The sequence below is a fragment of the Neolamprologus multifasciatus genome, chromosome 16, assembly GCF_963576455.1.
Source record: "Neolamprologus multifasciatus chromosome 16, fNeoMul1.2, whole genome shotgun sequence".
Taxonomy (NCBI): domain Eukaryota; kingdom Metazoa; phylum Chordata; class Actinopteri; order Cichliformes; family Cichlidae; genus Neolamprologus; species Neolamprologus multifasciatus.
In genome coordinates, this window is record NC_140454.1 from 22,296,232 (window position 1) to 22,312,329 (window position 16,098).

The window sequence follows — 16,098 nt, forward strand, 5'->3', positions numbered from 1 at the left end:
TTCAGTCAGCATTGTCTCACCATTAATTAGAACACTTTTCAACACACCATCCTCCTCAATCTCTATTCTTTCCTGCCCATTCTCCTTTATCCTGTAGGAAAGACAAATACAGACATAAGTGGAATTATTTAAAAGCCACCACCATTTCTAGTGCCTCTGTGTTTGTGCAAGTGCGTACTCAGTCTTAGGGCTGCAAAATTACAGCCAAAAAATATTTTGATTAACACTATAATCATGATTATCTACCACAATTACTCACTTTCATTTTAGTGACACAAATACACTGCCACATAAAGATAAGAATGCTTTCACATCTATGCTTTGGACTGTCTACAAACCTTTGTAGACAGTCCCCTTTGTAGACTTTCCCCTTGATTCATTTCAGTAGAAGAAGAATATAAACTAATAATGAGGGCACTTCTTTCACTTTGACATTGCACTATATTCCTGTTAATTAGGCTTACCCTCTGGCATTTTGCATACAGTGCAAGTTTTCCCCCTTTAGAAAAACACAGATCTATAGAGAAACGAAATGAGACTGTGTTGGTATTTCCACTACATCTTTGTGGGCTTAAACGATATGCTGCTTGTGATGTACAGCCTCACTTTTATGGATTTCTGAATTGATATTGGACAAGACATGTCATCAACCTCTACAATGCCTTTCAGGCTCTTCATGCATTTTTCATACTGCAGTGTGAATGCTGCATTTTTAGGTCGGTGTACACATTCGTTTTGTTGCTTTGTAGTTCCAACACAACTTTATGGTGCCCTTTGCATATGATTTGTTCTTTGTTCTAAATCTAAAGTATTCCCAAACAATAGATGATGATCTGCTTCTAGGGACAATCTATTGAGATAAATACAATTCAAATATGCACATATGCACTGCTCTTATTCAGCAACCACAGTCACATCAAGATAATTCTTAAAACACTGGAATGTGAAACTGTTTACTGGTGCTAAATTTAACATATTCTTCAATTAATTTTTCACGTTTTGCTTTTAAGATAATACACTTGAATATGTACTTCCTTTGATGCATAATAGGAATTGATAAGGAATTGCATACTTCTTGGTGGTGGTACGTTTTCCATTTATGATGCGAGTGGAAGTAGAAACTGATCTAAAGTTGCCCATCCCTCCACCCATGCTGTCCATCCCATCCAGACCACCCAAGGTAGTGGAGAAAGAGGAGAATTCAACTGTAGAGAGTCAAACAATCAAAGAGAAGAGAGGAAAGCAATATTAGTTTTTAATGTATTTAAACCATCTCCTGATATTAAACTAACAAGTGAAACTCTTGATATTAGCAATATCAAATATCATTAATCTGGCATTTGTTGATGATATACAACACAAAAAGTTATAGACCCTCTTTCTGTGAGACACTCCCGGCAACCACTGATGACAGAAACCACTTATAATAGAAGTTTAACTGAGTAGAATTGCATTAATTACCAGTAAAGTAAAACTGAAAGGAAAAACTACATGGGAAAATCCTCTTCAATCCTCTGCAAACAGTTTACTTATAATAATTACTTCTTTACCTCCTCCTGATGGAAAAGAGAAGAATCGCCCTGGGCTGAGATGAGAGGATGAGCTTCCAAATGAGGAGAAGTCATCTGAGTGAGAGACAAAGACGTGCAAGTACATAAAAATACAACAATAATGGACAATACCTCCCACCCAGTCCATGACGTGCTGGTCAGTCACAGGAGTGCGTTCAGAGACAGACTGAGATTACCCAAATGCACCACTAAATGAAGCAGGAAACAATTCCTGCATGTGGCTATCTGCCTGTACAGCTCTAATGTAAAGTACACAGAGCAATAGTTACTCCATTTTGCAGTGAAAATAACAAATAGCAGTTTAGAGGTTTTACTGTTGACAGTTTAGAGTAGAATGTCGACCATTTATATTTAATCTATGTAATATTCTGGATATTTATTATTGAGCTACTTGTCTATATTCAAGCTATTTCTTATATTTGTAACTTTGGAATATATTGTAGTATTTAATTTCGTTCGGTTACAGTAGACCTAAGACAAATTACTCTCATCATATTTTTTTTATTTTACGTCTAGACTGAATAAATAAATGTTAGTATTAGTTCCTGAACTAATAACAGATGAACCCCACCCCAATATATGTTTGACTTACCGAAGAAGCTGGCAAAGGGATCCTGTCCACCAAAGAATTCTCTGAACACCTCATCTGGGCTGCGGAATGTGAAGGTGAAGCCAGGCATTTCTGTAAAGTCTGAGCTGGAGGAACCTGAGAAACCAACATGTCACAGTCAGGAGCGAAAAGGAAAAATTAGGACAAACGTAAAGGAGAAGGAGCAAGTAGGAAGGGTAGGTAGTAGTAGTAAGAAAATGACCAAAACACACATTTTTTTCTTAAACTGTAGCAATTAGAAGATTGCTAATGATTACTATAATGGATGCAACAATATCACTGATTCTTATATATATATATATCTATATATATATATATATATATACATACCTGTGTGTCGCATTCTGTCATTTCCATATCTGTCGTATGCATCACGTTTGCTCTCTGTCAAAAAGGAAAGAATTACCCACGGATATCAATATCTGTACACATATACATCTACAGTATACCTTGTACATATTAGACCAGTTGTCATCTATGGTGACTTACTGTCAGACAGGACTTCATAGGCCTCAGCGACTTCTTTGAACTTTTTCTCTGCTTCCTCCTTGTTGTCTGGATTTTTGTCAGGATGCCATTTCAAGGCCAATTTCCGGTACCTGAAAACACAAACAGCATCAAACATCCATGCTTATATATAAATAACCACACACATAATGAAGGTCTAGTTCTTAAACCTCTATCTATGAGATATGAGCTTATTTAGTGACATAATATGATAATGCATCTTTGCCCTGAAAAGCAAATTTTTTTGGACTGAAATTAAACTCAAAGTTTGTCTAAAGTTTGTAAACTCTTAAAAAATAAACACACAAAAACACATACTGGCAATGGCCTCAGTTTTTCAGTGCTTACATAACCTTGTTATCTAAAGTAGGTTTTCACACTTCAAATATATCTTCAGATAATTTTTTTTTTTTTACTAAATTGAACTTTTTGTTACTTGTGACTATATTTTCTAACACTTGAAATACTCCCAGGATACTTACGCTTTCTTGATGTCATCCTGAGTGGCTGTTTTGGACACTCCCAAGATGCTGTAGTAGTCCACCATGTCACCTCCTGTAACTCCTCAAAACACCACGCTTTGAAAGAAAAATACAAATACAAGTTTCGATGGGTCAAAAATTAAAAGCACCAATGTGTGTGGATGCACAGCTTCTGCATCATTTAAAAAAATGCTCCTCTTGACTAAAAAAAAACCTTTTGTATCTATGGAACCAAGTAGATTTTAAATAATGAATAGATAGAATATAACAATAATAACAATAATAATAATAGATTTTAAATAATGCTTAATCACCATTGTAGTGGAGGTTATATGAGCTCAATGGATCTATTGGAAACAGTAAAACGATTCTAAAACATGTTTTTAGAAGCTGGAAAATTTATTTATATATATATATACATATATATATATATATATATATATAAATTTACTTAAATTATGATTTCACTGAGACAGTGCTGCTCAAACTGTTCAACAGCTGTATTACTGTAAGACTCGTAAGTTGAACTATACTGAGTTTAAAGCTACATTAGTTTTAAGAATGCTTTTTAACTTTAGTATTATTAATCAGCACTTTAAAGCTAGAATATGACATTAGTGTGGAAGCAGTATGGTTAGTAATATTTTAATTTTTAACTAAACAATTAGCAACCTGTATGTGATGCATGCATAAAAGGACAGAAACTTTTATCTATAGAGATTTTAAAGCCAAATACATTCTCTTAACTAGTCTAAAAAAAACTCCTTTAGGTCCTTTTTTAATTTGAAATTTCCAACAAATATATTGAGTTTGAAAGAGTAAATAAAAACCTAATCAGCAGACTTCACTGAATCATAAATGTACCTGTTATAAGCTGCTTCAGAACGGTTACATGAAAGCATCAAGCCTGTTATCTTTAAAAAAAAATAAGATCTTGGCACAGTTAGCTGTTCTATAATAGCCACAGACGAGATGCCAGTTTCATTTGTAATCGTTTCGGGGCTGAAGGGGACTTCCGAACTGAGGTGAAACAACTAAATCTAACTTTCTTTGCCCCTTCAGGATGAGCCATGCACTCATACAAGCCTCATTACTATGTTATTTCTAGCTCCAAGGCATTTGTCAACTGCTGCAGTGCTGACATGACTGCAGGCCTTATAGACGCTTAAATACAGGGACAGATGAACTTGGAGGCACAGGTGCTGTGCTATTCGAGTATTGACATCAGGGCACAATTAACATCATTTGGTATTTCGGTAGCACATCTCCTTTTATGGTAAAGTTGGACATCTGTCATAAATTGCAGCACCTATTTGGATAGGCACAAGTTGTTACGCCTAACCTCGGCAATGGACCTACCTTAGGAGTGTTTTGGCCTAATGAGTGAGCAGTTTAGCCGTCTGTCCACCAGTTTGGAGCGACAATGAATTAGTTGTTATAGCGGTCCTTCTGGACTACACTCCCCCTCTTTTTCTTCTCCTTTGTTGACAGCCGTACAGGCACCTCCCCTGTTTTCGGCCTGTATCTTCACCGCAAATATTTTCCACCAAGCCAATATGACTGTAACCTAGCGTTAGGGTCTGTGCTGAAGTCCCCACCGAGATAGCATGCGCGCAGTCAGCTGTGTTTGTCCCGAGTGCTCCTCTAAGCCCCACGCGCTACGTCACCGCGAGCGCATAGAAAAAATAGAGCGCCTAGAAAATGCCAGCGTTTGGAAACGTCACCGGGCCCGCCCTGCATGCCTCAGGCCCGCCTGTTGCACCGTGATAATGCTTTAACCTCTAAACATAAACATATGCCGAAACCCAGAAACTATTTTTTTCTTTTCAAATATAGATCACCCAATCATCGCAGAAATATTACTAAATAATTTACAGTCGCTCCCATGTAGTTGGAGCGGGGAAACGAGGAAACGATTTTACTACAATCAAGTTGTAATTCTGACATCCCGCTGTACTTTCTTATTGGTAGGTAATCATATAGGTAGATTATAGAAATTAGGTTTCCAGTTTAGCACGTGATTAATCGGTAGAGTCATTGATCTGGATCACACAATGAGGACATCATGTAATATCAGAGTTATGTGGACCTCTCAGCGACGTGTAATCAAACCTCCTAGGCCATGTTATGAATAGTAAAGTGTAGAAGACCGCCTCCTGGTGGGCAGATGGGTACTGCAGGTGGGACGTCAAAGAAAGAGAGCTAGATATATTTTTTAGTGAATATTGTAAATAAAATTGAAAAAAAATATATGAAACTTTTAGGACTTGATATTGGCATTTAAAATAGTTTAACGAATAAATTAGATTAATTTTGTAATTTAAGTTATTTGTTAATCTGATGTCTGTTTTTTGTTAATCTGATTTATCTTTGATGTAGGACCTTGGATCACAATTAGATTGCCATTTTTGTATGAATGTTATTATTTGGCACGGAATTGAAGTGGGCTCGACTTCACATCAAATCAATTTGTTTAGGAGAATAAATTACAGAGGAAAATAATTTGGTCCAATATGAGACTATTATGTTGATCGGAGGGAATAAAAGCTTGAAGGGCAGACAATTTCACCTACACCAACCTCGACTTTTTACCCGTGTCCCTTTGTTTTCACCTGCTGGCCTCAGGAAAAAGTGCAGGAAGCAGGAGTAAATCGTAAATGCCTACTTGTCACTCAGCTTGGCATGAAGAAAAGCAGGAAACTGAACACACAGGCTGGAATTTCTTTTCTAAAGGTGAAGTGGAGCCGCCCAGAAACATGGGAAGAAAAACCAAAACAGGATTGTGTATATCAAGTTTAAAAAGTATATGATAAATTATGTAATGTGTCAAAACATAGTGTTTCAGATGTCTCTGGATTTGCTAATACTACCTCTCACCATAATGCTGATAAAATATCTTCTTCCACTTTGAAAGCCCAAACCTTGTTAAAAATAAATATGTATAATTGATAACTTCACCATTTGAGTCAGAAGATAAATTAGCATTTGAACTAGAAAAGTAGTCAACTGTTGCAGTATTACACACTTAAGTTATACAGTTGCTAACATAGCCTGGTTAAGTAGATCAAGAATGTCCACAACTTCACACGACACTTTTATGAGAACTTTTATTGACAATACTGACGAATCACCACATGTGTGGATTTTGGTGGGAATGTGTTACTTTCACAACATTTGGAATGCGTGATGATGTTTGATTCTTCAGTACTCTTCTCCCTCTTCATCCTCCTCTCCCATGCTGTCAGTGCCCACCTCTTCATAATCCTTCTCCAGAGCAGCCATATCTTCTCTGGCCTCGGAGAACTCTCCTTCCTCCATGCCCTCCCCAACATACCAGTGAACAAAGGCTCTCTTGGCGTACATCAGGTCAAACTTGTGGTCCAGTCGTGCCCAGGCCTCAGCGATGGCTGTGGTGTTGCTTAGCATACACACGGCCCTCTGCACCTTGGCCAGGTCTCCACCAGGAACCACAGTTGGAGGCTGGTAGTTGATACCCACCTTGAAGCCAGTGGGGCACCAGTCCACAAACTGGATGGTGCGTTTGGTCTTGATGGCTGCGATAGCAGAGTTGACATCTTTGGGCACCACATCACCACGATACAGCAGACAGCAGGCCATGTATTTACCATGACGAGGATCACACTTCACCATTTGATTTGCTGGTTCGAAGCAGGCATTGGTGATGTCAGCTACAGACAGCTGCTCATGGTAGGCTTTCTCAGCAGAGATGACAGGGGCATAGGTGGCTAGAGGGAAGTGGATACGGGGGTAAGGCACCAAATTGGTCTGGAACTCTGTCAGGTCAACATTCAGAGCTCCATCGAAACGAAGTGAGGCTGTAATTGAGGACACAATCTGGCCAATCAGCCTGTTAAGGTTGGTGTAGGTGGGTCTTTCAATGTCAAGGTTCCTGCGGCAGATGTCATAGATGGCCTCATTGTCCACCATGAAGGCACAGTCAGAGTGCTCCAGGGTGGTGTGAGTGGTCAGGATGGAGTTGTACGGCTCCACCACTGCCGTGGAAACCTGGGGGGCTGGGTAAACAGCAAATTCGAGTTTTGATTTTTTCCCATAATCAACAGAGAGCCTCTCCATCAGGAGGGAGGTGAAACCAGAGCCAGTGCCTCCACCAAAAGAGTGGAAGATGAGAAACCCCTGCAGGCCAGTGCACTGATCAGCCTGAAAGTGTATTAGTTCATTATTATTAAAACCCTTAAGTCATTTAGTTGAGCAAAATGTTTAATATACTCCAAATCTATAGCTTTGACACTGTCACAAAGTCTCACCAGTTTACGTGTCCTGTCCAGGACCAGATCTATGATCTCTTTGCCGATGGTGTAGTGGCCACGGGCATAGTTGTTGGCAGCGTCCTCCTTTCCTGTAATCAGCTGCTCAGGGTGGAAAAGCTGACGGTAGGTTCCTGTACGCACCTCATCTGCAAGAAACAGAAAAAAAACGTTAGGAGTGCACCAAATTGCATCAAATTAAGAGGAGTCCCTTTATTTTGCAGACAGTGCCATTTAAAAAAAAAAAAAAAAAAAAAAAAAAACCCACACAACAACAATTTGCAAGAAAATTAAATTTAACCCAAACATCTGAGGTTATTTTTGTTTGTTTGTTTACATCCATCTTAACAGTTTTCAGATTATCCATGACAACATATGCAAGTTCTTGTTTATTTGCACATTACTGACCTATGACAGTTGGTTCCAGGTCAACAAAGATTGCTCTGGGGACATGCTTTCCTGCCCCCGTCTCACTGAAGAAGGTGTTGAAGGAGTCATCTCCTCCCCCGAGAGTTTTGTCAGAGGGCATCTGTCCATCTGGCTGTATCCCGTGTTCCAGGCAGTACAGCTCCCAGCATGCATTGCCCATCTGGGCTCCAGCTTGGCCAACGTGCATAGAAATACACTCACGCTGGGGGAGGGGGAAAACTTTTTTAGACAAAGCAAGATTATGTACACATATACTGCCTGACACCAGTTATCATAATTTGAACTAGCTATGACTGCTAAAAGGCACAGCAATATCTGGGGCACTTATTTAATGAGTACTAATGGGGGTGGGGGGGCTAGGGGGAATCATAGGAGTGTATATTGTTAGAGATCCTTAGTCTGCCATCCATTAATTTACAAGACAATGTTCAATTTGTGAAAAAGAAATACCTCAGTAAGGACAGAAAGCTTGCTTACTGAAAAGTGTATCAGAACACTAATGTTTAAGCTTTCAGTGGTGCATATAATACAAGCAACACAGTGTCTGAACTCTGGGTTTTTACAGTTGAATGGACAGGATATACAGTTAATAATGGCAAGCTCCTCATTTGCCTAAAAGATAGTTTTATAACTTGGGGGAGGGAAAAAAAAAGGCAACATACAATCCTGTATATGGCAAACAGGAAGGTCATGCATCAAGAAGAAAACCTTACCCCCACCTCTTCATCCTGAATCTCCTCCCTTTCCTCATCCCTCCCCATTTTGTGTCTCCCCTCCCCTATCCTGTCCGGTTCCATAGCGCTGTGTAACGGGAAGGGATGACTGTCTCACCCTCTCTTTCTCTCCACATCCTTCAACCCTAAAATTCTTAACAGCTGCAAAATGGCAGCGAACTAACTCTCACTTGTAGGCCAGACCACTCCTCTTTTTCCCTGTTCATTTTAATCCATCCCCCACTGCCACGATTACCCCGCTCACTACTTTGTAGTTGTGAAAACAGTATCCTGTGCTTGTTTAGGAACTAAAGACTTTATATATTTTCTTTTTATACTAAAAGCTCTGCATTAAGGAGGTTTGAATAGGACAACAGTTCAACTCATTGTCTCATCTGACCTAGATTCCCCAAGAGTACAGAAATGACTTCTCTTTTAGTCAAATGCAAGTACACTAGTGCATTGTTCTCACCGAATTCTCAGACAAGCCCTAAAAAAAAGTTCTGTATAAATTTAGCTCAAAAGTATGATCACTTAATATAATCTGATTTTCAGTAAACTCTCACATAACACTGAGGATTTGAAGCATTTTTAAAAGCCTAGATATTTAATCCATACAACAGAAACAAAGGAGTAAGGAGGGGAGAGAGAATGAAAATTTCAAGTCTACGTCATCAGCCAGACAGTTACTCACCATTTTGTCTGCTTGTCCTTCGACCGACGTTGAGGATTCAGACACAAGGCAGAAGTGCAGAAAAAAGGGAGACTCGGAGTTTATATAGACAAGGATGTGGAGGGGGCAGGCAGGAAACCAGGCAGCTGCATAGCTCATTTGTGGGAGGGAACAGCAGTTGGGGGTGGGGGGGAGGGAAGTCCCTAATATGTATTTTAATGGCATATCTCCTTACATTTAACTACATAAGATCATTATGAAAAACATTTTTTCCTTACTGTTATATACACCTCACTCCCCTTCTGACTTTCCTGTGTTCTCTTTCCTTTTCCCCCGTTTGTTTTCTCTGCATGTCACATCTCTGTCTGTGTGTGTAGCAGGTGTGGCTCGTTACGTTTCCCAGATCCCCTGTGATCATTGTGCACACCTTTGATCCCATCACTCCACTAACCAGCAGTCTGTCTCATCACTATCTATAAGAGTCATTCCCTGTCAGAGCTTTCTAGTAGATATAGTATCCCACATATTTTGTTCTAGTATAGTTTAGCTTTCTTCACTAGTTACTTCTTTGTTTTGTTCTAACTCATATCTCTTTTCTCTGGATCTGTCCACTCATCTAAGCCAGAAAAGCTTCCCTCAACTCCCCTTCAGACACCATCATCAGCCTGCCTACAGTCTTTGCTGCTGCTTCTTCCTTCTTTTTTTTTTTTAACAATTTCCCACCTATTTCTTTTTCTCAGTGTGCTTGTGTCTGTTTGCAATGGCACCATTTAGAGTTTCAGAGTTAGTTAGATTTTTTTTTAACACATAACTTAAATGAGCTGATTATATTGCAGCATGCAAATACTCCACCCCCACACATTTCTCAACATACATATACTATAACAAAATCAGTAGGCAAGGAGATTGATAATGCTACTTTGTGCAGTAATCTGCACCCACACACACACACTAAGATTTGTCTGTGTTGAGCCACTAAATAAATAATCATGCAAGATTACTCTAGAAAAATGGAAAGACTGACATGTTTATTTGGGTTATTATATGTAAAAGAAAAATGCTTTAATGGGAACAAAAAAAAAGTGATGAGAAGTAAACATTCATACAAACAATCAAGTAAGATAATCCAAAGTTCATCACATGAAATAATATGGAACACAAAGAAACTTCAGCGTGGTGATTACAATAATGTATCAGAGATTGTGAAAAGATTAAAAAAGAGAGTTTCCAAGAAATGTAGAGCTCAGTTTTTAATGCAGCTTTTCAGCCCCTTCTGTTTGAATCATAGTGCAGTGATTCATACAAAACGGAACTGGGATTCTATTGTTGCTGCAGGCTATGGTCTGAGTATGAGCTACACAAGCAACACCAGCCAGAGTCCGTTGGGTTTTTTTCTCTTGCTTTCATTCTCAGAGTCACAGCTGAATGGTATATAGAAACTGACATAGGAGCCCTTTCATAACTTGCATTCCTCATGGGAGAGGATAGTGGGGGGAGGTGCGAGAGAGAGAGAGAGAGAAAGAGAGAGAGTGTGTGTTTAAAGCAGGCAGAAGCCAGAGAAAGAAACTATCTTAAAACACCAAAAGCACATTATACTCTTTTGCTATGAATATAAACACTTTTTTAAAATGGCACTGTGATAAGAGAAATGTAAAAATGTAAAATGTTTTTGAAATGTTTACATTTTTAGAATGTTCAGCTAAGGTTTTAGATTTGGTTTGATTTGTAAATTTGCCATGGTACTCAGCACACAGTAAAAGATATAATGTTATTTTGGTCTGTTTTTGTGAAATATGGAGTATTAAAATTGTTCACAATTTGGTCACACAAATTGTAACGTTGTTAGTGTAGTCGTATTTCTGATACATTTATTTTCACTTCAAAAAAAGCAAAAAGCCAAATTTTGAAAACCAGAAAAAAATAAATTTACTCTGGATTAAAATCAGTATTCTTCTCCCTCTTCATCCTCCCCCACATAGTCAGCACCCACCTCTTCATAATCCTTCTCCAGAGCAGCCATATCTTCTCTGGCCTCGGAGAACTCTCCTTCCTCCATGCCCTCCCCAACATACCAGTGAACAAAGGCTCTCTTGGCGTACATCAGGTCAAACTTGTGGTCCAGTCGGGCCCAGGCCTCAGCGATGGCTGTGGTGTTGCTTAGCATACACACGGCCCTCTGCACCTTGGCCAGGTCTCCACCAGGAACCACAGTTGGAGGCTGGTAGTTGATACCCACCTTGAAGCCAGTGGGGCACCAGTCCACAAACTGGATGGTGCGTTTGGTCTTGATGGCTGCGATAGCAGAGTTGACATCTTTGGGCACCACATCACCACGATACAGCAGACAGCAGGCCATGTATTTACCATGACGAGGATCACACTTCACCATTTGATTAGCTGGTTCGAAGCAGGTGGTAGTGATGTCAGCCACTGACAGCTGCTCATGGTAGGCTTTCTCAGCAGAGATGACTGGAGCATAGGTGGCTAGAGGGAAGTGGATACGGGGGTAAGGCACCAAATTGGTCTGGAACTCTGTCAGGTCAACATTCAGAGCTCCATCGAAACGAAGTGAGGCTGTAATTGAGGACACAATCTGGCCAATCAGCCTGTTAAGGTTGGTGTAGGTGGGTCTTTCAATGTCAAGGTTCCTGCGGCAGATGTCATAGATGGCCTCATTGTCCACCATGAAGGCACAGTCAGAGTGCTGCAGGGTGGTGTGAGTGGTCAGGATGGAGTTGTACGGCTCCACCACTGCTGTGGAAACCTGGGGGGCTGGGTAAACAGCAAATTCGAGTTTTGATTTTTTCCCATAATCAACAGAGAGCCTCTCCATCAGGAGGGAGGTGAAACCAGAGCCAGTGCCTCCACCAAAAGAGTGGAAGATGAGAAATCCCTGCAGGCCAGTGCACTGATCAGCCTGAAAGTGTATTAGTTCATTATTATTAAAACCCTTAAGTCATTTAGTTGAGCAAAATGTTTAATATACTCCAAATCTATAGCTTTGACACTGTCACAAAGTCTCACCAGTTTACGTGTCCTGTCCAGGACCAGATCTATGATCTCTTTGCCGATGGTGTAGTGGCCACGGGCATAGTTGTTGGCAGCGTCCTCCTTTCCTGTAATCAGCTGCTCAGGGTGGAAAAGTTGACGGTAGGTTCCTGTACGCACCTCATCTGTACAACAAAACATTGATAGATATTTACTGGATGAGAAATCCAAACATTTACTGTTTCTACTTTGGTACAAGAAACCTTTTTGAGGAATAAGAATATAATGGTGTTGTTTAATGAATTGAAATTCTACAAATAGAAATGCAAAAAACAGTAAACAAATATATAGCTCTGTTTAAAAACATCAATATAGAACATTAAAAACTATCCAGCCTATGTAAAATATCAAATAATACTGGTGCTGACCTATGACAGTTGGTTCCAGGTCAACATAGATTGCTCTGGGAACGTGCTTTCCTGCTCGTGTCTCACTGAAGAAGGTGCTGAAGGAGTCATCGCCTCCTCCAACAATTTTGTCCGTGGGCATCTGTCCGTCTGGCTGGATCCCATGTTCCAGGCAGTACAGTTCCCAGCATGCATTACCAATCTGAGCCCCAGCTTGGCCCACATGAATTGAGATACATTCACGCTGCAGAGAGTGAAACTGCTTTACTCTCCACATGTCTACATGAGTGTTATCAAACAAATTATCAAACCCAATTTAATTTTACTACTGTCATGACAATTCAGCTTAATCCTGAAGAATATTCAATGTCTCACAGCTATTCAGAATATAGTAGCATGTTCTTACAATGAGTTTTACACTAGCTAATCATATCTTACCATACTTTTTCTCTTCAAAATGTCCAAGTATCGGTAACAGGGTGTCGTTCCCGAGGCAGCTGTGATACTCTGCTTTATATACCTGTGGCTTAAGGTGTATAGTGATTTGATATGAACTGTAATCAGACCTACTGATGAGACCAAGATAATATCATATACTTGACAGACAATGCAAAAGGAGGTCAACACCCTATTCATTGTGTTAGTCTCTGAGTGGATTGTACAGGTGTGTATGTTTCACAAAGCAGAAGGAAACTCCAGATGAGGGGAAGGTAACCTATAGTTTCAGCTGACAATTATCATTGTAGTGTTTGCAGTGACAGCTTATGTGATTTAGCATTTTTTAAAATAATAATAATAAAAAAAAACCTCATCATGCTTTGAAATAGTTTTTTTTTTTTAGTTACAATATTCAGTCAGGGATAAACACAAAGACTGAGAAAGAGCTCCTGTCAAAAACTGTGAAGTTTATTTTACTGAATATGAAGTATGGTGCAAATAACTGTTTTTTCACTATTACTGACTTTCCATTGCCATATTGGCAAGTTATAATATCACAATTTTGATTTTCATGTTTTGAACCACTAACATTATAATGGACAAATATCTTTTTCTGTCTTTACTATTTGCTTTGATCAGCGTCCCAACATTTATAGGATCTGGGCTTGTAAGGCTAATTCGTTGTTTTTATAACTTATTAAAATTTATGTTGATTGCTGAAAGAGTTCTTTCTAAATAAAGTATGCATGATACATGCTCCTATGTTCTTGCTGATTCTTCAACAAGGTGCTAACATAACTCACTGTTCTAGTTGTTTCACTGTATGGATAACGAAATTCAGTCAACATATACTGTATATTGTTCAGTTCTGTGATATGTTAAACAAGTTAAACCACTTTCTGGAGCCGCAGGTGCCCACAGTAAGAGCTGAAGGCAAAACATATGGGAGTGTTGATTCATTACTTTCAGTGTTTTGTAAAACACTTTAAATTAAAGCAACCTGTGGTTGTATTATTCAGAAATTCTACATAGAATTTAATAATTATTCTCAGGAGAGAAACTGACAATATTTGAAAGTTAAATAGTTACTAATGTACTAAATGCACTTAGTAGAAGGTCTCTGCACTTTCATATAAACCATGCTGTGTAATTCTTTTTTGTCTTGAAAATAATTGTAATAATTATTAACCTGAAGTAAGAGTGATACCATAGTCTAAACTGCACTATTCATTTTGAGCTCAGTTCCCCTCCTGAGGGAGTGAGACTCACTTACCAAAGGAGTAAATGACGTTTTTGCCATATTCTTTTATATCAATCACACAACAAAGCTCTTTTGTGTTAACAATGCTCAGTGCTATATCATATTAAACTCTATTGTACTATATACTATGTGTTTTAATGTCTTTTAGACACAATGGTATAGTTTATACTTACATTACATTTTAGTACAGTAAAACATATTGAATGTAAAAAATTCTGAGCATTTAATGCTATTCCTCCACAAGCATGGATTTCACTGGAAAAAACACACATCCTATTATGTGATTTGTCATCAAGGGTGTTGCATAAAGCTGTGACCCACTTCTATTATTTGAGAGTATAGTTCTCCGATGTCATATAATTAGTTTTTAGACTAGTGGGTCATAACAGTGTTAGGGCTGGGAAAAAATGAGATGACCTTTGCGACCTAGAACAAAGCAGAATGACAGAAAAGGATTTAAATAATTTCTGTTTCTGTGAGGTCTTTATATGTGTAAAAAACAAAGTAAAAGTCAGCATAAATTAACTGTATACTGATTCCTTAGAAGATTATAGTATCATTTAAAAAGGAAAACAAGCATAGCATTAGTGGTATAAAGCTAAAAAAATAAAAATAAATAAATAAATCATTGGGCATGAATAGCTTATTGTGTAACATTATACTACAGGATATTTCTAACTAACTCGGCAGGTCATTTTTAAAGTTAATACGTTTTGGGATCAGTTAAATTTCAATTCAGTTGTGTTTACATATCGCCAAATCATAACAAGAGTTGCCTCTAGGAACTTATATTGTAAGGTAAAGACCCTACAATAATATAGAAAAAACAACAACAACAATGAAACAACCCCCTATGAATAAGCACTTGGCAAAAGTGGAAAGGAAAAACTCTCTTTTAACAGGAAAGGACCTCTGGCAGAACCAGGTTCAGAGAGGAGGGCCAGAGGACAGCCATTGTCCATGACCGGTTGGGGGTGAGACAAAGAAAAGCACAATCCAAAGACATGCCACTCATGGGGTTAGGTGAATTGGTGATTCCAAATTGCTCATAGGTGCAACTGGTTCTCAGCCTCTGTTAGTTAGCCCTGTGGCAGACTAGCAACCTGTCCAAGGTCTGCCTTGGTAGCCGCAATAGCACCCCCTCACCCAACAAGGACAAGTGGAAGTATCACTTCCAAAATATTGCCATATACTAACAAAGGTAGCAGAATTTTAAGCATAGTTTTACAAATAAAAGACATTTTGTGAAGATTTGACCTAATCTGACTTCGCAAAAGAGGTTCAAACAAACATAATCTTTAGATTCCTCACATGCCATTCCCTATATGCACATATCTTGTCAAAACAAACAATGGCAGTAAGAATAGGTCTATATTACACTTTGACCTTCAGATCACTTTATTGACACTGAAGACAAGGTAAAAGTTCAAACTTGTAATCATAGTTACTAAGTTATAAAACTTTTTGTCAGTTTTCGATCAGTAAATCATTAAGTTGACCTTGAGGGCCTTGGTGGATGTAAGCCAAATTTTAATGGATGGCTATCATCAACTCCCTCTAAACCAGGGGTGTCAAACTCCAGGCCTTGAGGGCCAGTGTCCTGCAGGTTTTAGATAAGACCCCGGGTGAACACACCTGAATCAAATGATTAGTTCATTACCAACTCGAGGCCTGGAGTTTGACACCTGTGCTCTAAACCCTGACATTTTAATCAGAATTCATTCAAAACCTTT

The 16,098-nt window shown here is 38.9% G+C and overlaps 3 protein-coding genes across 5 annotated transcripts in view; all 3 read right to left on the bottom strand.

Annotated features, from left to right (window-relative positions):
- dnajb2 (DnaJ heat shock protein family (Hsp40) member B2) overlaps positions 1-6,149 on the bottom strand; it is a 16,102-nt gene extending 9,953 nt beyond the window's left edge. For all 3 annotated transcript variants that reach the window (XM_085134744.1, XM_085134743.1, XM_085134742.1), the window contains exons 1-8: positions 4,530-6,149; positions 3,171-3,266; positions 2,671-2,780; positions 2,512-2,565; positions 2,164-2,277; positions 1,551-1,625; positions 1,073-1,205; positions 21-91 (exon numbers count right to left, since the gene is read on the bottom strand). In XM_085134744.1, the coding sequence (XP_084990870.1) occupies positions 21-91; positions 1,073-1,205; positions 1,551-1,625; positions 2,164-2,277; positions 2,512-2,565; positions 2,671-2,780; positions 3,171-3,235 (622 nt within the window). In that variant the 5' untranslated portion in view covers positions 3,236-3,266; positions 4,530-6,149. The remainder of the gene's footprint in view (positions 1-20; positions 92-1,072; positions 1,206-1,550; positions 1,626-2,163; positions 2,278-2,511; positions 2,566-2,670; positions 2,781-3,170; positions 3,267-4,529) is intronic.
- A 114-nt stretch (positions 6,150-6,263) lies between these two features.
- LOC146500834 (tubulin alpha chain) lies at positions 6,264-9,568 on the bottom strand. The gene is made up of 4 exons (XM_085134737.1): positions 9,293-9,568; positions 7,865-8,087; positions 7,457-7,605; positions 6,264-7,349 (listed from the first exon to the last, which is right to left on the bottom strand). Exons 1-4 carry the CDS (start codon positions 9,494-9,496, stop codon positions 6,372-6,374), a joined length of 1,554 nt encoding a protein of 517 aa, XP_084990863.1. The 5' UTR covers positions 9,497-9,568; the 3' UTR covers positions 6,264-6,371.
- Positions 9,569-11,198: 1,630 nt separating this feature from the next.
- On the bottom strand, positions 11,199-12,823 carry LOC146500835 (tubulin alpha chain-like). The gene is made up of 3 exons (XM_085134738.1): positions 12,688-12,823; positions 12,296-12,444; positions 11,199-12,188 (listed from the first exon to the last, which is right to left on the bottom strand). Exons 1-3 carry the CDS (start codon positions 12,806-12,808, stop codon positions 11,214-11,216), a joined length of 1,245 nt encoding a protein of 414 aa, XP_084990864.1. The 5' UTR covers positions 12,809-12,823; the 3' UTR covers positions 11,199-11,213.
- Between the last annotated feature and the right edge of the window lie 3,275 nt (positions 12,824-16,098).

Bases quoted from the DNA above. Each gene is read 5' to 3' on its own strand.
- LOC146500834 (XM_085134737.1), bottom strand. From the start codon at position 9,496: ATGCCATTAAAATACATATTAGGGACTTCCCTCCCCCCCACCCCCAAC. The intron at 8,088-9,292 runs GTGAGTAACTGT...CCCCTCCCCCAG, and splicing joins AAGGACAAGCAGACAAAATG to CGTGAGTGTATTTCTATGCA. The intron at 7,350-7,456 runs GTGAGACTTTGT...ATACACTTTCAG, and splicing joins TGGACAGGACACGTAAACTG to GCTGATCAGTGCACTGGCCT.
- LOC146500835 (XM_085134738.1), bottom strand. From the start codon at position 12,808: ATGCCCACGGACAAAATTGTTGGAGGAGGCGATGACTCCTTCAGCACC. The intron at 12,445-12,687 runs GTCAGCACCAGT...TTTGTTGTACAG, and splicing joins CCTGGAACCAACTGTCATAG to ATGAGGTGCGTACAGGAACC. The intron at 12,189-12,295 runs GTGAGACTTTGT...ATACACTTTCAG, and splicing joins TGGACAGGACACGTAAACTG to GCTGATCAGTGCACTGGCCT.